The sequence below is a fragment of the Leucopleurus acutus genome, assembly GCF_964270905.1.
Source record: "Leucopleurus acutus genome assembly, chromosome: 3".
NCBI lineage: Eukaryota > Metazoa > Chordata > Mammalia > Artiodactyla > Delphinidae > Leucopleurus > Leucopleurus acutus.
In genome coordinates this window covers 146558208-146583504 of record NC_139145.1, presented here as the reverse complement: position 1 = coordinate 146583504, position 25297 = coordinate 146558208, and the positions used below count along the sequence as shown (strand labels likewise).

General features: G+C 38.7%; 1 protein-coding gene across 5 annotated transcripts in view; it reads right to left on the bottom strand.

Annotated features, from left to right (window-relative positions):
* RANBP3L (RAN binding protein 3 like) overlaps positions 1-24839 on the bottom strand; it is a 47325-nt gene extending 22486 nt beyond the window's left edge. For 3 of the 5 annotated variants that reach the window (XM_082835134.1, XM_082835135.1, XM_082835137.1), the window contains exons 1-4: positions 24493-24839; positions 2155-2213; positions 1018-1057; positions 439-516 (exon numbers count right to left, since the gene is read on the bottom strand). In XM_082835134.1, coding sequence (XP_082691260.1) covers positions 439-516; positions 1018-1057; positions 2155-2213; positions 24493-24583 — 268 coding nt within the window. In that variant the 5' untranslated portion in view covers positions 24584-24839. The remainder of the gene's footprint in view (positions 1-438; positions 517-1017; positions 1058-2154; positions 2214-24492) is intronic. The other 2 variants (XM_082835136.1, XM_082835138.1) reach the window with 1 other exon arrangement.
* Positions 24840-25297: the final 458 nt, after the last annotated feature.

The following is a 25297-nucleotide window of genomic DNA, read 5'->3' as shown; positions in this document are numbered from 1 at the left end:
AGCAGACATCTGTTTATTTAAGTAGAAGTTTAATTAGGAGGAAATAGCAGTTTCTCCTAATTGTAAAGCTAATACATGCTTAATGCAGAAACTTTGTGAACACAGCAAAATACAAAGGTCGGAGTGGGGGGGTGGAGTGGGCTGGGGGTGGGGGGTGGGGGGGATGGACAAGGGAACCAAATCACTTGTAATCCCATTACCTAAGATAACACTGTGGTTTATATCCTTTCAGTCTTTTTTCCAATGTTGATCAATTGAATTTTTAAATAATAACTCACTGTGCAATTCATTTATAAACTGCTATCTTCATACAACAATATATTATAAACACTATCAATGGGTAGATTTTTAAACATTATGTGTTTGAAAAGTCCCTTAGTAGTGTCACACTCAGAGTAAACGTAACAGTGAACACTCAACAGTCAAGGCTATACCTACCTCCTTGGGACTGAGAATCTGTAGTATGCAAAGTAAAAGACGAAGACCGGACACGCTTTCTTGAAGAATCATTACACTCTGTAAGAAATTCAATGTGAAGGGTAAAACTGATTGCAGTAACAAATTAGCCTCAATCCATGATATGAGAGGAGAAACAGAATTTCCTTTTCTCTAGATATATCATCGTTTGACAATGTGTTAATTCCTGAAGCCCAGTGTTAGATATTGGGGTTAATAACTTGGTGATTATAAACCGATAGGCATATCATCCTACTATGAAACAATTAGAAACAAGTGGCCTTGGCAAGGAGTTGCGTACACATTCTGAGATTGTATAGAGAATGCTTTTGGAAGGTTGAAGTACAGGCAGTGGAGAATCATGGGATTTTAGCGTTGTTAACATCAGTGTTCTCAAAGACCTACATGTCATCTTTCAAAACAAGAGCCAGTCTGCTTGCATGCTTAAAAACAAGAAAAACCATTCGATTTTACATTGTCTGTGCCACATGCCAAAATGCTCGTGCCTACTTATCTCTTTGTATAAAGATTGCTTTTGAAATACAGGATACAAATCATTACCATGTTCTGCTGCTTCATACAGGGTGTCTTCTGCAGGTCTCTGGAAGGAAACAAAGCTACCAGTGAGAGCTGAGTGTTTGCTGTTTTCAAATCAGACTTTCACCCTGTCACTTTATAAGAGAATTCTCAGAAGCCAGGTCTATTCAGCTAGGCTAGGAAAAGCTGCTCACCTTTACTCACTAGGAGCTGAGTTTTTCTTTAGTTAGTTTTGTGGGTAGTAGGGTAAGATACTTACCTAGGTATCTTACCCTACTACTTAGGTAACTTACTCCATAAGTAAGAATGAATAACAAGAAAATACTAGTTAGGCTAAAGTGAGAATGCTACTAATGCTATCGTTTGTCTTTCAAGGCAAGTGATTTTAGTATGATGCTGAAAAAGCAAATAGAGTCCTCAAGATTTCTTTTGAATCATACATTGCAGTTTAGAACTTATTTTATATCCAGTTTTAAGCTAGGTCAGTGGTGGGGACTACATGATGAGCCTTAGCCCTCCTAATCTCCTTCAGCCCCTCCCCTTTCCCAGTCACTCCAAAAAAAAAAACCAGATAATTTGGTAAAAATGGCATGTTATCCATAGTTTCAAGATAAGGCCTCTGGCTTCCCATTTCAGCCAAATTGCTGTCAGTAAATCCCTATGATGTAAATATGCTGGAGTTACTACTCCTCTAAGTGAAGAACAGAGGATAAATTTATGCAGCAGTGGTATCATTTAGTATAGCTAGCTTCTCGAAATACAATCTTGTCAAAATAAAAATCAAAGAGGGACTTCCCTGGTGGTGCAGTGGTTAAGAATCCACCTGCCAATGCAGGGGACACGGGTTCAATCCCTGCTCCGAGAAGATCCCACAAGCTGCGGAGCAACTAAGCCCGTGCACCATAACTACTGAGCCTGCGCTCTAGACCCTGTGAGCCACAACTACTGAGCCAACGCGCTGCAACTACTGAAACCCACATGCCTAGAGCCGGTGCTCCTCAACAAGAGAAGCCACCGCAGAGAAGCCCGCGCACTGCAACGAAGAGTAGGCCCTGCTCACTGCAACTAGAGAAAGCCCGCGCACAGCAAAGAAGACCCAACGCAGCCAAAATAAATAAATACCTCAAAAAAAAAAATCAAAGAAAAGTGACTTGATCTTACCTTAAAAGTTTGTTTTCTCTTTTCAAAAACAAATATTGGTTGAGCAATGACAGATTTTTCTGTAAAAGTAAAAGAACATGCAAGAAATCAAACAATACTCTGACATTTCTAACACCAACTACAAATATTTGAAGATTTTTTGGGTTTGTATTTTTCCCTGCCTTTGGGTAAAATCCAAACTGTTTTACATGAATGCTGTAAATCGCATATTTACAAATGATTTTAACAATTAATTAGAGAAATAAATATTCGGGGAAAGTGATAGTAATATGTTTCCATAAATAGAGAGATCATCCCATTAAAAGAACAACCTTTAAATGTTTAAGGAAAACAAAGTACAATTACCTGCATTTGGAAACTCATCGTGACGTAGTGATTAACATCCTTACTTTTAGAATAAAACATTTCAAAGGATGAAAAATCTCATCTGAGGGCTTCCCTGGTGGCGGAGTGTTTGAGAGTCCGCCTGCCGATGCAGGGGACACGGGTTCGTGCCCCGGTCTGGGAAGATCCCACATGCCGCGGAGCGGCTGGGCCCGTGAGCCATGGCCGCTGAGCCTGCGCGTCCGGAGCCTGTGCTCCGCAACGGGAGAGGCCACAACAGTGAGAGGCCCGCGTACCGCAAAAAAAAAAAAATCTCATCTGAGAGTAATACTTGTACTTGGTTTGGATCTCAAAATATAAATGGTACAGATGTACTTAAATAATCCAGGAATAATTCATATTTCCTTGACTAGTCATATACTAAGTCATGTTTTCAATATTTAGACTAAGAATCAGTCTTAAACAGTATTGTAAAGAAGGTAGTTTGTCTTCAGCTCTGCCAACCTTATTAATCTTTTATATTTTCCTCTCTTAGGTAAGGATAGAAAGGAACTCATTCACTCTAGGGTATAAATGAGTGATAACAGCATTAAATATCAGCACTCTAGAATTCTTAGGGAAGATTATGTGGTTGTTAAAAGCTTGGAGGGGCTCTGGAGTTAGAGAGGCATGTGTTCAAATATAAGTTCCACCGCTAATTGGCAATATACTTTTGGAAACAATATGTCTGTACCTTAAGTTTCTTCATCCGAAAAAAAAAATGAAGACTATAACAGTACTTACTTTACAGAATTTATGTGAAAATTATGTGGATTTTTAGATATAATTACTTAGATTTTAATAAGACCAAAAAAAAGCCTGAAAGGATATTAAATATGTGGCGTGACACCAATCTCTATTCCAAAACTCATAGCTGACATTGCTAATCTATGACAACACTTTCTTGATGAGCCCCAATATTTCCTCAGAACTTTTATCATTATAGGCTTCTAGCAGCCACTGCCGATGTATCATGCCGGCATAGAAGCTGAGGTAATTTGCCATCACTGGTTAAATAAATAAGTCTAGCTGAAGAATTTCAAGGAACTACCAGATAATTACATCTTTTATATGCCAGAAAGGGGTTTTCCAGTTACCCACAATCTTATCCCATAATAGCGTGTCAAAACTCTGCCAGACCACCCTTTGCCAAGCTCCTGGGGCCCTGTGAACTCGGGTACCTTCTTTCGGTCCAGCAAGATAAGCTTCATTTTTTTATGCAAGTGCTTACTGTGCTGTCTGCCCTTGGAGCCAAGTGAACCACAGCAGAAAATGCTCAACAATATATTTGCATTGCCATCCCTATTCAACTGTAGCTCAATTCTTTGTTCTTTCTTAGAACAAGCTCCTTTTTCGGCAATTACATTAGATTTAAGATATGAGATCTCTAATGACTTTGAAAGGACATAGTCTTTGTGAATGTGCAGTGGAATACTTATGAAGTGGAATAATAAATGGGCCTCTTCTAAATTGGACTTAGGATAGTTGTCCTTAAAATAGTATGACTTGACCGAACCATAGACAAATAGCATGTTGACTTTTCCTCTTTCAAAACATAGAGCTAAAACTGGGCAGAAGTGATCTTCAAGGGCAACGTTAAGCAGGAAATCATAAAGGGTTACTTGTAGCTTGGAGGGCATGTGGTAAAGTAGGAAGGCCATTTTTTTTCATCAATTCAACAAATATTTATTGAGTATCTTTTTGTGCCAGCCACTGTGCTAGGATCTAGGTATACATTGTTTGATTGAAGGTATATTAGCCTCAGTGCAGCCACCTCCTCTCCCTGACACTGCCCAGCTCATTAGCTGGAAAACAGATGACCTCCTTACCTCCTCTTCCATCTAGATTCTCTCTCCCTTTCTCAAACCAGTCCTTTGGCTCCAAAGTCAAAAGTAAACATTTATCAAGCCATTGGGTTCATAGCAGTTTTCTAACCTGACCCAGTAGGAAAACTTGAAAATAAGATCACGGTCCTTAAAATGATATATTTTAAAATGTATCCCTTCTTCTTTCTAATATATTTGTTGATCAATCCACTTATTCAACAAATATGTATTGAGGGGTGACCGTATACAAGTCACTCTGCAAGGTAAGAGGGAGAGGACAGTGGTATAAGATGAGGCTGAAGATGACGTTGGATTATCTAAAATAATCTTCCTGTCTCAAGATCCTTAACTTAATCACATCTACTGGGTTTCTTTTGCCACATAAGGTACATATTTACAGGTTCTGAGCATTAGGATACGGACATCTTTAGGGAGCTGTTATACTGCCTACCACTCATACAAAATATTGAGGTTCAGTCTGAGCACTCTCTACTCAGTTCACAGAATGCTGGCAGCCAGGTTTATTTCCTCCAGGCAGGAAATTATAAGATTTTTCTCTGGAGAGTCTGAGCAACCCGAAAGGAAAGAACAAAAGATATTGGCAAACAAATTTCTCAGCGAATGGTCAAACCAGATGATGAGAACCTGGTGCAAGTGCACGTAGCTGCCGATGAGCTTTTTCGTGAGTGCCTGTTTCTTAAATATAAGCAGGCAATCAAGGGTCACCAGACATAAAATTCAGTGATTGAATGAGTAAACAGAAGGAAAGTAAACTGGAGGGAAAAGACTGTGCAGAGAGTTTAGTATATATTTTCTAAAATTATATACAAATAATTTATTTTCATACATATATATTTTATATATCTAATATGTATATAATTAATATCCTCACAGATATGAAACATCCATGAAGCAAAAACAGAATACTATTTTTTAAAAAGAGTAACACAGAACAAGAATAAGCTTTTAGAAATTTGGACTTTAAAATATGGTAGTAGAATCAATGTTGCCTTAAAAACATCAATAGAAGATTTAGAGAATAAAATTGAGTAAATAGTCCACATAGCAGAGCAAAAGAACAGAAATGAAAAATGTGAGAAGAGATAAGAAAACTCAGATGATCAGTCCAAGAGTCACTTCAATGCCTGACTAATAGAAGCTATAGAGAAAGAGAATACAGGAAAAAGAGGGCTTGAAATTATCAACAAATAGATCATTAAAATTCCCCAAATCAAAAGACATATGTGTCCAGTTTGAAAGAGCCAATCCAATACTCACAACAATACATGAAAATAGAACCGTACCAATGCACATCATGAAATCTTAGAACACCACTAAGAAAAGGTCCTATTGGCATGGAAAAGGGGGTTAAAAAAAAAGTCACATATGAAGGGTCAGGGATCGGAATGGCTTTAGGTTTCACAACAACAATCCTGTAAGTTAGAAGTCAAAGGAGCAATGCTTTTAACACTGAAAGGAAATGATTTCCAATCTAGAATTATATGCTAATATAATGTACCGATTAAGTGTAAAGACATGATAAAAACATTTCCAACTGTAAGCTCTCAAAGTATGTATCCCACATGCACTCATTCTCAGGATGCTTCTAAAGGAAGTGCTCTACCAAAAGAGCTAGTAAACCAAGTAGCCAAGAAACAGGGGCACCGACTCAGAAGAGGTGAAGGCAGCCTCCAGGATGATGGTGAGCGGATAGCCCAGAACGATAGCAGTAAACCAATTGCAGAGAATAACCAGTCCACAATGGGGGAGGTCCCTGAGGAGACTCCAGGAAAGAAGTCTCCAAAAGGATGGAACTAAAAACAGTTGAATATCTCAAGTAACTGAATACTTTGAAAGCATACTTAGATAATTGGGAGAGACTTTGGGGGTTGACTGGTAACTAGTACGTAGAGAACTAAGAAAACAAAACAAAACAAAAATATGACACAATTATTAAATCCAGAGAAAACAAAAAGTTGGGCAGGAAAACAAAAGTAATCAAAATATATTACATAATCATGACGATGTGAATACTGAATATTGATCTAATCAGACTTCTGATGCAGTGATTTGGGGAAGATGGGGGAATGGAAAGCATTCATGTGTATGGTGGTAGTGGGTTGAAGGGGTCAGAAAAATCTGTGAAAGGGACCTAAATTCTTCCATAGTTGCAAACCAGTAGCACCTAAACATAAATATAGAGAAGTAGCCCTAAATGCCTGGTATTTGGTTATATGGTGGTTAATACAAAAGAAACAGCTGTGAGTTGGATGCTGTTACCTCTGGGGACCAAGAAAAAAGAAAGCAGAGGAAGGGGGCCAGGAGGAGATTGCTACTTTTTTCCAGAAAAGTCTTGTAGGACCATTTGATCCCTTAAACCACATGAATATACGTAACTTTGAAAAAATAAAAACCAAATTTGAAAATAATTTCTTTTCTACCGTAGTGTCAGACACTCATGATCAAAGGACAATTCTCATGCTCCTGGCCAACGACAGACTTCTTATTGAATTATACTGCTTAACAAGTACCCATTATCTTATTTCTTTGGCCTACCTGTTCTTTGCTTAGAGATGTATGGAAATAGATGTGTGGGCAAGATGGATTCACTGAATTCAGAGTGCAATAACACGCTTCTGAATAACTAAAGATCTGCTCTTTATAATGCCGTCTAATCTACTGAAAGGCATTTTATGTTCTTGTCCTTCACCTTCATTCAAAATACTCCTTCACATCTCCAGACAAGAATTCAGCTAGAACATTATGCATAATGTAAGAGCTTTGTTCTTCAGGATTCTAAGGTAGTGTAATGGTCAGTGTTAACAGTAAATATACACTTCTTTTCTCCCTATTCTAATATGTACCATAATTTTCCCCCCAAATTTTGGGTGAGTTGTAAGGTCTTGTTCCTACCTTTTTGTTTTCAATATATTTTATTGGCACTCAGTCTCTGACAAACCTGTTTCATGTAGGAAAGTAACTGGAGGATTTTCAGTCATCTCCAAGGAGAAGGTTTAAGAGTGTCTACTGAGCCAAAAGCAGATCCGGAAGAGGAGGAAGAGACTGAGAATGGAGTCCCAGTGGGCATGGGGGCAGGAAGCCCTAGGGGTCCCACATTTCTGCTACATGGCTTCTCCCACCGAGAGTCTGGCAGACTGCTTCATCCTGCTTGGTAGTTTAGGGTGATTAAGGTGAAAACTGAGTTCTCCACACTGGATAGAACCAGGCTACTCCAACCAGGGCCACAAAGGTTGTGGAAACACTCTTGGCAGGAAAGATGGTGGCAACAACCCTCCTGCAGAGGAGCGGACACTGCCAAATGGGTCGCCTCTAATTGCTACTAGGACTAGAATTATCCACTTGGACTGCAGCCCTGGCATGCCCTGCATTTTCCTCTCTCTTTCTTCCTGGATTTTTCCATGTGTCTCTGCCACGTCCTCTTTCCTCATTTCTTCTCACGTTCCAAAACTGTCCTCTTCACCTCTTTCACTCGTGTCTGGCTCTCTGACTGGTCAAAGCATGGATTTTGGAGCTCTGAAGTTAGATAATCCTAGAGCTGTGCTTTAAAAAAAATTACTGCAAGGCTTAGCTTTCTCGTCTCTCTCGATATATATTTTAAAAGGGTTGTTATGAGGATAGAAGAAATGTGTGCGTGTAAGAGCACCTGGTACAGCTTCTTCAAACCTTTTTGGAACAAGGCAGAATATCTTTCTCTCTATCGATCCATCCTCCATATATACACAGATATATATATCCATGTATATCCATTTACATATACATGCCTAAACACATGGCAATATGTCAGAGCACAGGTTGCACAGAAGACACTCAATAAAAGTTAGCTTCCCTCCCTCCTCTCCTCCAGTCCTATGTTATTGCCATCACCTAGCTACCCTGTTAGCTCTGGGGAAACTTCTTAATTGTTCCTCAAAGGTCTTTCTTTTTCCTTTCACTCATTACCTTATTCTTATCCCTGGTTCTCTTCTCACTTTTCCTTGTTTTACTCCTATCTTTCTTTTTCTTATTTAATATCAGGAAGTTTCTGAATTCAGGCCCATGGCCCATTGATAGTTTTAGAGATCCTTGCCCCTCAAAGTGTGGTTCAGACAGACTAGCAGCATTGACCAGGGACTTGTTAGAAATGCAGACTCTCAGGCCTCACCCCAGACCTACTGCAGCAGAATCTGCATTTTACAAGATCCCCAGGTGGTCTGTATACGTGTTTGAGGACCGGTCCTCTAGAGCACCTCCAGGTGTCTGCCCACTGAGACCAAATCTAGGAAGATGGCAGTGGAGACCCTTGGAGTTAATGACTAAATCTCCAGACGTTCTGAGTAACCTGACAGTTAATGAGAAAAGAATTACAACTCAAACCACACACTATGATTATTGTGATTCAATGTAAGGTGAAGTCCAGGGCTACTCTGAAGACCTAAAAAGAAATGCCTGTAGTTAGGACATTGAAATATCGATACTGATATTGAAATCAGTCATTCAGATATTCTGCTTAAAACAGTGATTTCCTCTCCGATGCAAGGAGTCTTCTGTTTTAATAGTATGTCTGAAATCTGAGTAATGGAAATTTTTTTAGAAAATATCTTTGCTTGGGATTATTAAATGTCAGTTAAAATGTTTATTTCTGCAAAGCGAAAATTTAGCCTGAAAGCATAAACTACATCAAAAGCATTTGTCATAGTTCAAAGATTTTTCAACAGGAATTTAAAACATCTAAAGTCTCAACTATAAAAAATGACATCTTCTGTAGAAAAAAAGATCAATCATAGCAGGAGACCCAGGAAGAGGGGATGTAGAGGGTCTGAATCACAATTTGATTTTTTTTAAAAAAAGCCCTCAAATCTATGTTAAAATATTTTAAGATAGTTTTAAGAAATGACAAATTGTTGCCCCAGAAGTGAATCTGTGCCAATTCATGAAGGAACTATAGGCATAAGACATTCTGTACTCATTTCTAGCCATCTATGGAGGAATTCTGTAAAAATGCAAAAGGAATGAACTAAACAACAAATTACCCACCAAAATATTAAGAACTATGTCTTTACAGAAGGAGGTGGTAGGGCCACAGAGTCGTTACTAACTATAATGGGACACTCTTGATTTTACTTTATCAGATGTTTTGTACTGACTGACTTGAAGGTAAAATAACCAGGACCCCAGAGGGAAACTTCCCATTTACATTCACATACAATTTCCTATTTACATAGGAAATTGCCAGGCTGAACTCACAAAGCACCAGCTCAACTTGAGACACAAGATAAATGGACCCTGCTGGAACAATTCCAGCCTTGTGGTCCCTGCTGAAGTTATAACCAATTGTGTACTATGAACACAAGTGTGTTGTAATACATACATTATAGGAAGTAAAAGGAGAAAACACTTTTCAACCCAGTTCTGCATTTTTTGAACTGCTGTAAATTTTTGTTGGAAATGGAATTATAAACTGCCTGCTCTAAGAAATCTAGAATTTCTTGGTTTTGATTCAATGTGAGCACATACTTGAGAAAAAAAAGAATCAATATTAGAATAAAACAAAGGAAGCTATCCCTTTTCTCATAAATACCATGCTGATAAAGAAATTACTCATTTTCAGAATGGGACATTGGAGAAGAAGATGAGAAAAGTATCTCGCAACCCACTGAATACAGCCGTTACCACTGGGAACTTTGTCTAATCCATCCGATTTTCTGAACTCATCTGCTTCTTATGCTGCTAGTCTTCAAGAGATCCATTCATTGTAAGTTCCAAAGACTTTAGACTCTTTTCTCAACTGGTTTGTATATTGGTCTCCATCTAGACACAGATCAATTTCAAAAAACCAAGACATAAAAATAATTAAAGTGTCTGATGTGAGCTAGAACTAGAGGTTGTGTCACACACAGACCTTGCTACCCTTCTGGAGGTTGGACCAAGCCCCTGAAAACTCTGTGTTTAATGCATTCTCACCCCAACCTCAACACCAAACCATGCTGCTTAGTTTATAATCCGGTCATATGTGGTGGTGGGCTATGGCCAGCGACTTGATTTCGTTTGCATTTTAGAATCTGGAGATTTGTGGCAGTTCAATTGAAGAAAAATTCTTCTCTCATTTCTTAAAGTCATGTACTTCACTGATGTCATTATAAATAGGGAACTTCACAGATTTTAAAGAACAGAAAACTTTCATTAAGTCATTTGATACAGAACATCTGGCAAAATCACTCTGCAGATCAAAATACAGTGATGAAGGAAGAAACTGGCTTTATATTTTTGAGAGTGTTCTGTAATGTATCCCAAAGGACATGGTCGTCATGTGCAGTGTGCTTTACATTTGGGGATGTTCAGTGAGTTGAACGGTTTCATGAAGACCTTCTTGTTTTCCAAGAGACCTTTTTCAACAGCCAACACAGCATACTCCATTAAATTTTACTATTGTTTTCAGTGTCAAAACATGACTCTTTGAATTATTTCTTTTTCTTTCTTCTTAAAACAGTACCATATGACATGCTTATGCATGTCATGACTACTCTTTAACCTTTTGCCTTTTGAAATGTTTAACTTCATATGACCTAAAAGTTAGACCTCGCTGATCTCCCATGATGCTTCTTTTATGCACATGTGTAATGTGAAAATGTATATTTGTATCATACTTCATCTATTATAAAACGTGTCTAAGTATATTAATCTTTGGTGACTAAGTAAATGACTACCACGAGCCAGAATGCAGGGTTTTATAAACCTAAACTTTGGCAAAAACGAGACTGGATTCAAATTCCGTCTCTTCAATTCACTAACTTTGTGAGCTAGGGCAGATCACTTGATCCCTCTGAGGCCACGTTTACTCATCTGTAAAATGGGAATAGTAAGACATACTTCACAAAGTTGTAAGGATTTAGCGAGGTAACGTAGATAAAATGCTAAGCACAGTACCTGGCATATGAGAAATGCTCGGTAAACCGCGGCTCTTACTACATGATACGATCCTCAAGAGGTAAGTTATTAAACCCTTGGATCATGAGACAACGAAGCCTCCAGAATTACAAGATGTGTGCAAGGTCACGCAGCTCGTACTTAGAGATCTGGGACTAAAACACATGAGAGCTGACTCCGAATCTCATGTGTTTTCCTCTAAGAAAGGCTCCCTCTTGGCTTAGTTAAATGCCTGTTTTACAGCTTCTTTTCTTATGAAGCTGTGATGTACCTGAGCTGTGATAGCCCTTCTGCCTTTGTGGTCTGTACGAGCCTAGTTGAGATGTCATCCCAGACTGTGTGAGTGTTCCTGCACTTTTGTTTTGCCATCCGTAAACATGCAAGATGCTTCACTTATTCTTACCATTTTCTGTTCGTATTTTGACTTTCAAAAGGTTTGTTTGAGAATGTTGGCAGGCAAATGGCGTGGTGAGCCTAGCAGTTTAAAACCTCTATGTCAATATTTATTTTCAGCCACTGGCAAAAATGACTCAGAAGAATGTATTACTTTTGACAAAGCATACCCATTTCTCCAAAATTTGAAGGTGTTATTTTACCTATAAGTATTATAGACCTTTATAGTTTATGGAATATAAACTATTGTATGCTTTTGTGATAAGGTTACCTGTAATCTTTAATTACTTGAATATGTTTGTCAGCAGCAAGTGTGGGCCCTCTGCATTAATAATGCCAGAAAGAGCTGTTTGCTCTTTCTTGACACCATTCCTTCGTTTATGCCCATGGGGTAGTAAAGATGCAGAACGTGTCTTGTGATGTGCCTGGTCCACTCGGTACCATTTGGAAATACATATTTCATTTGACAGCATTTATAAATCACATATTCTCCCCTCAGAATAACTTGCAGTGTGAAAATGCTTCCATATGTTAGAAGTGGGTCTCTCCATTTTGCTGAGGGAGGAGGGGATGGAAATATAGTCTAGGCTTCATGGCATGTTGAAGATAAGTATTGTACAGGTTTAAAATGGTATCTGTTAATTTTAAGTAATTCCCTAGCGTTTTCTGCACTGCTAAAATTAAAAAGGTGATTTTGACACAAAATATCATATTAGTAATAATTAAATCACTCTTCACAAAGACTATTAGATATGGCTGAAATGCTGCTTCATATATTGAATCCAGATACATTTAAGCTCTTCCTCGTCAGTAAAGAAGGGCACTATTTTTAAATTCCCTCATGGATTCCAAGGCCGGATAGAGAAGCTTGATTGCAACTTCTTGCAATTCCCAAACTCTCTTCCTTAAACTCACTCCTCTTTGGCCTGAGCCTTTGAGCAGGCAGGAGAAAAGGCTCCTTGTTTTCCCATTTCACAGGAGTAAATGCATGTTATTCCACTGAGAACAAGACCTCGGAGGCCTAGGCAGGAAGAAAGGAGCAGGGCTGCCACCCAAGGCCCTCACAAGCCCGGAAGGCCTGGACCCCGTTCTCCTCTCGGGAACTCGCGGAAGCCCCCGGAGGTCAACATTCACTCTCACCTTACGTGTGTGAGGACTGAAATGCCCTGCTTGCCCTCGGGGCACAGAAATGGAGCGGGGTGGGGGGGGGGCGGGGGCGCGGGTACTGTGCCGCCTGCTGCAGATGGTTCTGCACACACGTCTCACTGCTCTGCATTAGAACTAGTTTGAGAGAAGTAAAGGCCAGGTAGCAACTTGTAAACCTTACCAGAAACATTTGTTCACCATGCTAAAGAAGATTACAGGATAAAAACTGATCAGTTTTCAAATGTATATGACTTGAAAAAGTCTCAAAAGAACCCCCAAAACCTGAGAACAATCCTTTATATTTATTCATTTTCTTTCCTTCAAGCTTTTATGATCATTGAACTATTATGACAAGTCAAGATGAAAGGATCAGAGGAGATATTGTAATTATGTGATATCTTTTTCTAAAGCATTTTTTATTGTGTGAAAATAACATAAATTTTACCATTTTAACCATTTTAAATACAGTTCAGTGTTATTAGGTATTTTCACAATACATAACTATCAACACCATCCATCTCGAGAAATTTTTCATCATTCCAAACCGATATGCTATACCTACTAAACACGAACTCCCCATTCCACTCTCCCCCCAGCCCTTGGTAACCACTGTTCTACTTTCCGATTCTATGACTCTGACTAGGTACCTAACGTAAGTGGGGTCAGACAATATTTGTCTTTTGGGGCCTGACTTATTTCACTTAGCATAATGTCTTCAAGGTCCATCTGTGTTGTTGCATATGTTAGAATTGTATTCCTTGTAAAGGCTGAGTAATAGTCCATTGTACGTGTATACCACATTTTGGATCTTTTTTTAAAATCAGCTTTCCCTCATTTGTCTCCTCCTCCTTTCTTTGCTTCCCTTTGGCTCCATATTTCTCTCTAACACCCACCTTCCTTGTCTCCCTACACGTTTCCCTCCCTCTACTCCTCCCGTTACTCCTTCCTCCCTCCCTGACATACTTATCATTTTCTCTACATGCTTAATATGTATTAATATTACATACCAAGTACTCTTCTTATGGGTATTTTTTTAATGAGGTAAAACTCAAGTTTATCTCATCTTAATTTTTTAACTATGTTATATACTTTTAATAATGATGGTCCTCATATCATAAAATTCTTAGATAGATGTAGATGGACACATAGTCCCAGCTTTCTGCACTAACTACTAACTTTGAGTAGATGACTTAGCTTCTCTGGTTTCAGTTTTCTAATATGTAAATTCAGTTGTACTACGTGATCTTTGAAGCCCCAACATTCAATCACTCGGAGGAAATTTTGGGGAAGAAAAATATTGATTTATTTGGTAAGTGTTAATTGCATGCTATGAGCAAGATAATGAACAATATCTTGAGTTTAAGCCTTAAAATGTGACAAACGTTCACAAAGATAGAAAGAAGTTTGGCACATCTATTATGGTGGGGATTTTTTTTAATATTTATTTATTTATTTTTGACTGCACCAGGTCTTAGTTGCAGCATGTGGGATCTTTAGTTGCAGCATGGGGACTTCTTAGTTCTGGCATGCAGACTCTTAGTTGCGGCATGCGTGCAGGATCTAGTTCCCCAACCAGGGATCAAACCCAGGCCCCCTGCGTTGGGAGCGTGAAGTCTTACCCACTGGACCACCAGGGTGGTCCCTATGGTGGGGTTTTTTTTGAAGATTTGTTTTCTCTATCTTTTTGGTTTTTTCTTATCTCTAAATTTGTAGCTAGTTGTTCTCTACAAATCCCTCTAAACCTACTTTGCTTCATCCCACTAACAAAACAATCACTTCTACTAATTAATTTTAGCTTACTCAATTTTCAAAAAGAAAAATGGCAAATAACACCGAAGCTTGAAAATGAAGCTCCTTATGACAAAGTTGGGCTTGTTGAACAAACAGAACCTCATCATCTGTAGCACCGGTATATGTCTTACCCATGCTCAGCTTATAAAAACACACAGGCACACAAATCTTTATCTGCAATTTCACTTCTCTGCAGATAACTAAAGTTTAACACAGCCAACCTTAGACCAAAATAGTCCATTTCCAACATTCAAAAACTTTCTCCTTACTTTACAGTCTCTCTCTAGATGGCAGCATCCCTCTATGTTACAAATTACCTCCTTTCATCAGGAGGAGAAAGGATTTGGTGCCAGTTACTTAAGCCAGTCATTATATAGATCTGAAGTATGGTTTTTTCACTTAGGTGCATCGCTACTCTAGAGGCATGATCAAGTTACTAAGTTGTAGTTTCTGGAGGTCTGGTAGTTTCTCTGGATCTGCTAAGGGAAAAGAATTTATGTCCTGTCAGCATTACATTCTTTTAGGACCTGAACCCATTTTGTGGTGATATAGGCCATTTAAAAAATTTCTTCCTTCTCTCTCCTGTGAGATCAGGTCCCATCTCCTCAGTTCCAATTTAACCCCTGTCCTCTTTCTGGCTCAGCTCACACATGTATGTTTTATGCTCTTTTGATGTTACTTTAGTTAGTTTCAAAATATATCTTCAGACCATCATCACTTGTTAGCAGTCCAGATCTTATACCTATGACTTCTGCCTTGCTTGTTTATTGCCATCCACAGGGGGTGAGCTGTCTGACATTTGGGTAGAAGGAATGCAGCTTCCTACTGAATACAGGTATTGATTGCATATTAAATCCTGACTTTTGGATATTGTACTAGATTTGCCAACAGGCTTCATTAAAAAGCAACGCAGGTGTGAAACTTACCTTGCCGAAATGTTGTTTAAGATTTCAAGTCAAGTTAATGATTTAATATAATGGTTGAGCCAGCACTTTTTAAATAGAATCCTCAATTTAAATAAAAAGTGAATTATAGCAATGACTATTATTTAGCCCTTTTTAATTTGGAGTTTTGGACACTGCTTGTTTATTTTGTCAGAAGTACGAAGGATTTCTCCAAGGCCATAGCAGTCCAGTTCCAAAAACAGTGCATTGCTCTCTTTCACACTTCATGCACTGTGAGAGATACGGACTGTGCTGTTGTTTAAAAGAAAACTGCTAGCCCAGCAAGCAGGTCACTTTCTCTGGGCTGATGAATTTGCATTGATACAGCTGCATTTTCTCACCTCTTTCTCTTAGGGACAAATACCCACTTCTGAGACAGTTGGATGTGGTTAGTAATTTATATAGAAATTAACCGGTGACTTCAAAAACAACACATTTTGAACAACTGAACCACAAATTGAGTTCAAGGGCCAGCCATCACTCAGGCCCTTCATAAGTGCTTAGCTCAGCATCTATTTTTGTGCCCGATAAGAGGCAGTGAGCATGGATTAAAGCAAAGGCTCTGGAGTCAGGGTTCTTGGGTTAGGATCTTGCCTCTACACCCCTGCTGTGAGGTCTTGGCCATTACCTATCTCATGAGGCTTTTGCAGAGAAACGAGCAAACACATGACAAGCGCTTAAAACAGTGTCTGGCCTATGACAAGCACTCCGTAAATGTGATTTGTTTATAAGTGACATATTAGCACTGTGGTGTAGTCCAGGGTATAACTTCAGTTTACTGCTCTCAAAGAACTTGTACAACACAGTTAAGGAGACAACATCAACATGAATGAAATAATTATGGACAAATCATAGAATCTTAGTTTTGAAAGGGGTCCTATAGGTCCCCTAGTGGAACTCACCATCTAAGGTGTCTAGAGCATCCTCAGAAGATGGCCTTCCATAACATGGCATATCAATAAGTGTTAAAAGGTATCCTGTTGGGCTTCTCTGGTGGCACAGTGGTTGAGAGTCTGCCTGCCGATGCAGGGGACGCGGGTTCGTGCCCCGGTCCAGGAAGATCCCACATGCCGCGGAGCGGCTGGGCTCGTGAGCCATGGCCGCTGAGCCTGCGCGTCCGGAGCCTGTGCTCCGCAACGGGAAAGACCACAACAGTGAGGGGCCCGCGTACCGCAAAAAAAAAAAAAAAAAAAAAAAGGTATCCTGTTGCCCGAGGTTCCCAGCACGTGTGGCAGCATTCTGGTGTATGCGCTAACATGTGTGCCAAGATCTTGGTCCTTCATCCCACAGGGTCAGCCTCCTGTTTTTACCCCCAGGCTGTTATACACATTTGAGATTCATCTCTGTGGTACATGTATCAGTAATTCATTTCTTGCTACTACTGTGTAGGTATCCAGTGTATGAATATACCACAATTTGCTTATCCATTTACCTTGCTTATATACACTTGGGTTGTTCTCATGTTGAAGCTCACAGGAATAAAATCTGCTATGAACATTCTTGCTCAAGCTTTCTGTGGACGCATTATTTTCATTTCTCTTGGGGACAATGCCTAAGAATATAATTGCTAGATCATAGGGTAGGTGTAGATTTAAGTATATAAGAAACTGACAAACTGTTTTCCAAAGTTGTTATACCACTTCACGGCAATGATTAGGAGTCTTGTTTCTCCACATTCTCCCCAACACATAGTGTCAACAGTGTTTTTAATTTTAGCCCTTCTAGCGAATGTGAAACAATACCTCACAGTGATTTTAGTTGCATGTTCCTGATGACTCGTTATGTTGAGCAGCTTTTGATGTGCTTACTGGCCATTTGTATATTCTTTCTGAAGTGCCTGCAAGATCATTTTTCCGTTTTTTAATCAAATTCTTTACATTGAGTTCTTTATATATTCTGATTACAAGTCCTTTTTCAGGTACATTTTTTACAAATATTTTCTCCCAGTCTTCTCTTTTCTTTTCCTAATGTTATCCTTTAAAGAGCAGATACATTTAGTGTTGATGGTCTGATTTGTCTAATTTTTATGGTTAGCACTTTTTCTGTCTGTCTAAAACCTGCCTATTCCAACTTTGTGAAGATAGTTTTCTGTTTTCTTTTAGAAGCTTTATAGATTTGCTTTTGCATTTTAGTATATTTCATCTCAAGTTAATTTTTGTATGAGGTAGTTATTAAGGTTCATTTTTAGTAATATGTTTATCTATTTGTTCCAGGATTATTACAGAAAAGACTATCTTTTTCTCTTTCAAATTATCTTGGTATCTTTGTCAAAAATCAATTGACCACATATGAATAATAGTTCAATTTCCTGGCTCCCTCTTCTGTTGCAATGGTTGATTTTCTATCCTTACACCATTATTATACCACCTTGATTATTATAGCTTAAAATCCAAAGTATAAGTTGTCAACTGTGTATTTCTTTCTCAAGATTGATGAACTATTCTAGATCCTTTGCATTTCCTTATACATTTTAAATCATCTTGTCCAAAAAAAAAAGTCTGCTAGAATTTTGATTGGGATGGCCTTGACTCTCTAGATCAATTGAGGAGGATTGATACCTTAATAATATTGAGGCTTCCAATTCATGTATTTAGTTCCATCTTCTTTAGCTTCTCTCTGCAATGTCTGTTTTAAGTGTACAGGTCTTGCACATATTTCATTATTTATTATTATTAGTTCTAGTGTTTGGGGCAGTGGACGTAGATTCCTAAGGATTTTTCTACATAGACTATCACTTGTCTGTGAATAAAAACAGTTTTATCTCTTTCTTTCCAATACATAAGCCTTTTGTTTTCTTTTTCTTAACTTAGTACACTGGCTAGGACCTCCAGTATGATGCTGAGTAGAAGGAATTACAGCGAACATCTTTGTTATCTTCTGATCTTAGCAGGAAAGTGTTCAGCCTTTCAATTGATACTGAAAGTACGATGTTAGACGCTGTGTTTTGTAAAGTTCTTTATCAGGTTGAGTAATTTCCTTTCCATCGCTAATCCTTTTAAAATTTTTCATGACTGAATGTGGAATTTTGTTTGTTTTTTTCTGCACTTTCTGGCACAGTGTTGTTTATAATATTCCCTTGTTATCCTTCTAATATTTGAAGGATCTATAATGGCACTCTATATCACTCCTGATAATGGATTATGTGTTTTGTCTCTCTCTCTCTCTCTCTCTCTCTCTCTCTCTCTCTCTCTCTCTCTCTCTTTTTTTTGGCTGCACTGTGCAGCATGCAGGATCTTAGTTCCTCGACCAGGGATCAAACCCATGCCCCCTGCAGTGGAGCAGTGGAAGCACAGCATCTTAACCACTGGACCACCAGGGAAGTCCCTGTTTTGTCTCTTTTTTATTGATAAATCTAGTTAGGATTTTATTAATTTTATTAATGTTTTCAAAGAAATAGCTTTTGGGAATCAGGGATGAGTAGAATATTTCCTCCTAGCTTTGGTTTTAGAAGTAGGAAAATGAAAGAGTTTTTTTGTTTATTTTTACTTTCATTTTTGTTGTTTTAAGTCTAACTCCAGAAATGTAATTAGGGATGGCTTTGACAGCCATAGCTGTAAAAAAAATTGTGGTAAAATACACATACCATAAAATGTACCATGTTAACCATGTTTAAGTGTACAGCACAGTAGTGTTCACTTTGCTCACATTGTTGTTCAATCAATCTCCAGAACTCTTTCACCTTGTAAAACTGAAACTGTATACCATTAAACAATGACTACCCACTCACCCTTCTTCCTGCCCCTGCCCAAGCCTCTGGAAATTCCCATTCTACTTTCTGTCTCTATGAATTTAACAGTTCTACATCTCATATTAGTGGAATCATGCAGTATTTGTCTTTTGTGACTGGCTTATTTCACTTAACATAATATCCTTAAGAATCATCCACGTTGTAGCCTGTATCAGAATTTCCTTCCTTTTTAAAGCTGAATAATAATCCAGTTATGTATTCTGTTTATCCATTCATTTGTTGATGAACACATAGGTTGCCCACCCTTTTTGGCTCTTGTGTGTGCAAGTATCTGTTTGAGTCCCTGCTTTCTCTTCTTTGGAGGTATATACCCAGAAGTAGAATATCTGGTTCATAGAATAATACTATTTTAAAATTTTAAATAGTAAGGAACTACCATACTATTTTCCACAGCAGATGCATGATTTTACTTTCCCACCAACAAAACACAAGGGTTCTAATTTCTCCGCTCTCTTATCAACACTTGTTATTTTCTGTTTTCTTTTTTTTAATAGTAACCATCCTAACAAGTATAAGGTGGGAAAGTGAAGTTTAAATAATTACATTAATTTTCCAAATCCTCACATATGTGCCATCCATTAGGAAGGCTTATTATGGAAAGGATTCCTGTCCTGAGTGTGAGGTTGAACACGATAAGTGAATAGAATATGAGTTCTCCCCTTTCTAATAATTTTTAAATGATCTATATTTGTTTCTACCAACCTGTGACTTTAAATGCTTTGCAAATAGAACAAAACTATCTCTTTGAAGCTCCCTTTTGGTGAAAGAAAAACAGAAGTGCGTGTAGGTCTTCTGGAGATTGAGTTTAATAATGGTCAACAATTTAATCAATCATGCCCACATAGTATGAAATCCCATATAAAAACTCCAGACACCAAGCTCAGTGGAGCTTCCTGGTCGGTGAGCTCATTGATGTACTGGGAGAGTGGTGCACCCAGACTCCATGGGGACAGAAGCTCCTGTGCTCGGGACTTGCCTAGACCTTGCCCTATGTATCCCTTCGTCTGGTTGTTCATTTGTATCCTTTATAATAAAATGGCAGTTGTGAGCTTTCTTGAGTTCTGTGAATGTTCTAGCAAATTTTAAAACCTGAGAGGGTTGTGAGAAGCCTTGAATTTGTAGTTATCCAGGCAGAAATGTAGGTATCTTGGAGACATCTGAAAGTTGTAACTGGCATTTGAAGGGGGGCAGTCTTGTGAGACTGAGCCCTTAACTTTTGGGGTCCTTGCTAACTCTAAGTAGTGTTAGAATTGAATTGAATTGTAGGACACCCAGTTGGTGTCAAAAAATTGGTGTCAGAACACACAAAGAAAATCAGGAGGAATCCCAATGCATCTTGGGTCTGCAGAGGTTTTCTAATATGGACCAATGAAGAAAATTAATCATGGTAACACTAAGAATCGTGGATTTTATGAGACAGCTGTATATAACAGAAAATGCCTTGAATGTAGATTTTAATAACTATGTAACCTTGGAAAAATCACTTGACCTTGAAGATTCCTAGTGTCCACATCTTTAAAAATGAGGCTAATGATGCTTACCTGTAATAGTTAATTTTATGTGTCAACTAGGCTGCACCACAGTGCCAGATACTTGGTCACACATTATTCTGGATGTTTCTATGAGAGTGTTTTGAATGAGATTTACATTAAATTGGTGAACTTTGAGTAAAGTAGATTGCCCTCCATAATGTTGGTGGGCCTCATCCAGTCAGTTGAAAGCCTGACTAGAACAAAAGATTGACCTCTCCCGAGGAAGACGGAATTCTGCCAGCAGACAACCTTTGGACTTCAGCTGTCACATCGGTAGGATCTTCACGTGGGTCTCCAACCTGCTGCCCCACACAACAGACTTTGGACTTGCTAGCTTCCATAATCATGTGTTCAGTCCCTTAAAATAACCTCTCTCCCTCTCTCTTTATCTATATGTATCTGTATATTTCAATATACACACACACGTATATACATATAGAGTATGTATGTATGTACATGCTTTGAGGTTAACAAAGTAGTCTCACATACATTATCTTATTTAATTCTCATAACAACCAGGTGAAGTAGTGTATTAATCAAGTTTCTGCAGAGAAAGAGAACAATAGGATGTATACATACATGTGTACACACAGGCATACATACCTACATGTATGTAGACACATACATGTATACACATGTATATGTGTATACACATCTGTATAAGTAAATAAGATAATGTCTGTGAAACTACTTTGTGAACTTCAAAGCACTGTAAAATGTAAGGATCATTAAATCTGCCCAGTACATGTAATGTGTACTGAAATTTGTGCTGAGTATTCATAGACATATAAATTAATGTGTACAAATGTGGTCTCAGATCAAGGTTATAGACAGATGGATTTGAAATACCACAAAAGAAGCAACAGTAGAAAGATTAGCCTTCTGGACTTCTGTTCTGGACTAGTATAGCACCTGTTGCCATAGAGTGTAAAGTCTATGTGGACAGGAAAGCATGTGGCTTGGCTGGCTTAGTTCAGCGTACATACCCAGCATCTGGCACAGTGTTTTGCATAGTCATTGTACAGCTAATTGCTGAAGAATAAGTGACTTTTATCTATGTGGTCACCCAAAAAGCACATTTTGTGAGTGACTAGGTGGAAAGAGTTAAATACCTCAGACTTAACATAAAGCACTTTAGCATCTAGCATGGAGGACTGGAAAGTACGCATGTGTTGAACCTGGTTATGCCTCAGAAGAGTTAAATGTCAATTAATCCTGACCTGTATGCTGGACTCTTAGTCTGGCTGGTGGTAGGCCAAAGCCACAAACTCAGAGTATCTCAGTGAATAAATCCACAGCCAGCCCTCACTCTGAAACAAATGGCTTTGCTTCCTTGGACCTTTGCTGAACTTTGCATAATAACAAGGTACAAATATAGCTTGGTGGAAAACTCAGAACCATTGCACTGAATGAATACTTTTAAACTCTGGGACAGTAACTGGAATGCAAACACTGCCCAGTGTCACTTGTCAACTCACATCTCTAGATGACATCTCTCGTAGCAGTCAGTGGCCAGTCTGGATTGCATTAGCATGCTTCACAACTTTATGGACTGTGGTTTATGTGGGCAGATATTTTGAGACTCAGTTGTGGAAGAATATGGTTGCTTTCAAAACATTCTAGGCAAAAGCTTTGGTCTGCAAGAGGAGACCAGACTTCTAATCTTGTTGATATTTTGGGAAGTATGTCATCACAATGATATTTCCAGGCTGTTCTGGATATGGCCAGTAAGGCAGAGACCATCAACACGGCCTGCCTTAAATTAAAGCAACAGTGGTATACTATTTTCCACTTATAAAATTAGAAAAAAACAATTTTAATAATACCCAGTATTACTGAGACTCTATATCTCTACACTGCTGATTAGAGGACCATCTGCCTCCCCCACCCTGAAAAATCTTTAAAAACATGCGTATCCTTTGACTCCACAATTCCACCTCTAAGAATGTATTGCAAGAAAATAATCTTATCTCGGCAATGATTTATCCTTTAGTGTACGTTAAACACAGTGTTGCTTGTAATAGTGAAAAATTAGAAATCAATGAAATGTCCAGCCACAGTAAATTGCCTAAAAGAATTTTGCTACATCCATATGAAGGAATAGTATACAACTGTTAAAAATAAGGTTGTAGAAGAATATATAATGACAAGGGAATTTGTTCATAATCTATTGTTGAGTTAAAAAGCAGTTTGCAAACTCTATGTACAAAATAAGTCTATATTTACTTTAAAAAATCAAGCAAAAGAATAATTTGTACATGTGCATATAAGAAAAGGCTAGAAGGCTATACATTAAGATGTTAATAGCAACTATCTTTGGGTGGTGATTTTTACAGGTGATTTTTACCATCTCCTTTATGCTCCCCCTAGCAAGGTTACTATAATAAATATTACATCAACAATTGTGGGAGAGGGAAGGTAGCTTTAAACATTTCAAACAAAATGAACAGCAAACAAAAACCCTATGATGAATTAGATTGTCTATTAATAGAGAAGCAAGTACATTTGACAGTGCTGTGATTAAACCCTGGCACATTCTAGGACTTTACATTCTAAGGCAGTTAGTTCAAAATAATTTATATGAGCCCTGATGGTACAGAAGGGTCTTAGTAGTTTTTGCTGTTTTCACTTAATAGGAAGTATTTTATACCCACACTCTGCTAAGCCTTGTACAGCATGAAGTCCAGGAACTGAAGCAGGGAGGTGGCCTGACACATTCACACAAATGTTAGCACACAGATGCCACCTTGGAAATGGGAGGTTTCAGCCCTTCAGCCAACACTCCTCATACCACTGAAATCTAAAACGGTGTCTATGGAAAAATAAAGAGCTTGTAGTCTAGATCCATACATAGACAGATCCATCTGTCTATTGAGGGTATTGAGGAGAAGTTAGAAATGTTTGGGGTGAATCCTTAACCTCTTGGGGGTGATGTCATCCCTGACACCCAGCCTTCTCTATAAGTGTCCTTGGTGTCCCTGACAGAATAGATTGGAGGGATCGTCCTGTCTATTCATGTCAACCATCTGCCGCTAATTGATGCAGCTGGCTGAGTAGTGGATTTGAAATTTTAAGACTGATGGTGAAAATGGCTGCAAGGTAGATAGTTCAGTCTGAATGAGTGCCCATCATGTGAAATGTGACACTTTGCCCTGTCTGTCTCCATCTGTTCCAGAACCATAAAAGAGAAAGAGCCTAGAATATATTTATTTCTCCCACAAATGAATGAGCCAGAGATCCAGACAAATTTAGGCTTAAACTTTAAGTCCAAGATGATACCATTAGTGGTAGGACAAGGGAGAACATTGCAGACTAACTTAAAGCCACTCTCAGCAAATTTCCCCTGTAGCAGATTCAGCCTTGGCTAGACGGGTGTTTTGAATTACACAAAATCCAGAGTACTCTGGGAAAATGACAGTGGCTAGAAGTGTAAGCACATAAGTTTCAGAATGACAACTCCATTCTCGATAGTCTTCTATAGTCCTTTAAAAACCAATAGTGAATGCAAGTTAACTCACCCTTATACATCACTATTATGTCTATTCTCAGAGTTTAAAAATGGAAGATTGCAAAGCATTTCACAGCAGAGATTCCCCAGCCCACCATCCTTCCGGAAATGCAAATGGACAGGAGGTCACAGAACACACAACCCATTAGCCTGACTGACTCACCTTGATGTTGCTGGTCCTCTGGAATCTTCAGTCTACAGGTGCGCAAACTGTTGAACAGGTGGCTGCTGCCCTTTCTTTGTATGGTAGACATGGTACTGGCAGTACGGCTGTGGCTCCAGTATCAGTAGGGTATTCCTTCCCTTGGCCAGTCACCTAGAATGGTCTTCACACGATACCCAGAACCACAGAGGTACAGGCAGATGCTGTCCTTGCATGGAAAAACATTTACTTCTCTAATAAACTTCCAAGTGTTTCCTAGTCATGACTCTTGAAATAAGTATTTACCAACTTGTAGCTTCTCCTACATATAAAGATGCCAATTCATTTGGATAAAAACACAACTTAATTCTTCTTTCATTTCAAAGCACATTGAAACTTCCCCCCTTATAGTGTAAAATCCAGTAAAGTAACTATTTCTAACAGTTTTGCAATGATGACTCCTTCTGCTGACATGAAGTCTAATGGCTCCAGTATTTAGAGACGACTGCTAGAGTAATACATACCCAAAGGGGGAAAAAAAAAAAGTGCTGCCGAGTTAAATCAAGTGATTTCTAAGCCTGGTCTGAGTTACCCTCCGTGACAGCTGAAAGTGAACGGTTCTTAAAGGAGGCTGGAAGGGGGAGGAGCCGAGTGGGCTAGGCTGATTAGCATATAGAGGCAGGCAAGAAATGGCGTTGGAGTTGCTTTGAATAATAGTGACCAAAGCAGGGATTCTAAAAAGATGCCCCAACGTTGCAGTCATTCTAAAAAGATGCCCCAACGTTGCAGTCATCACATATCTGACTTCTGCTACTTTGTTTGTAAT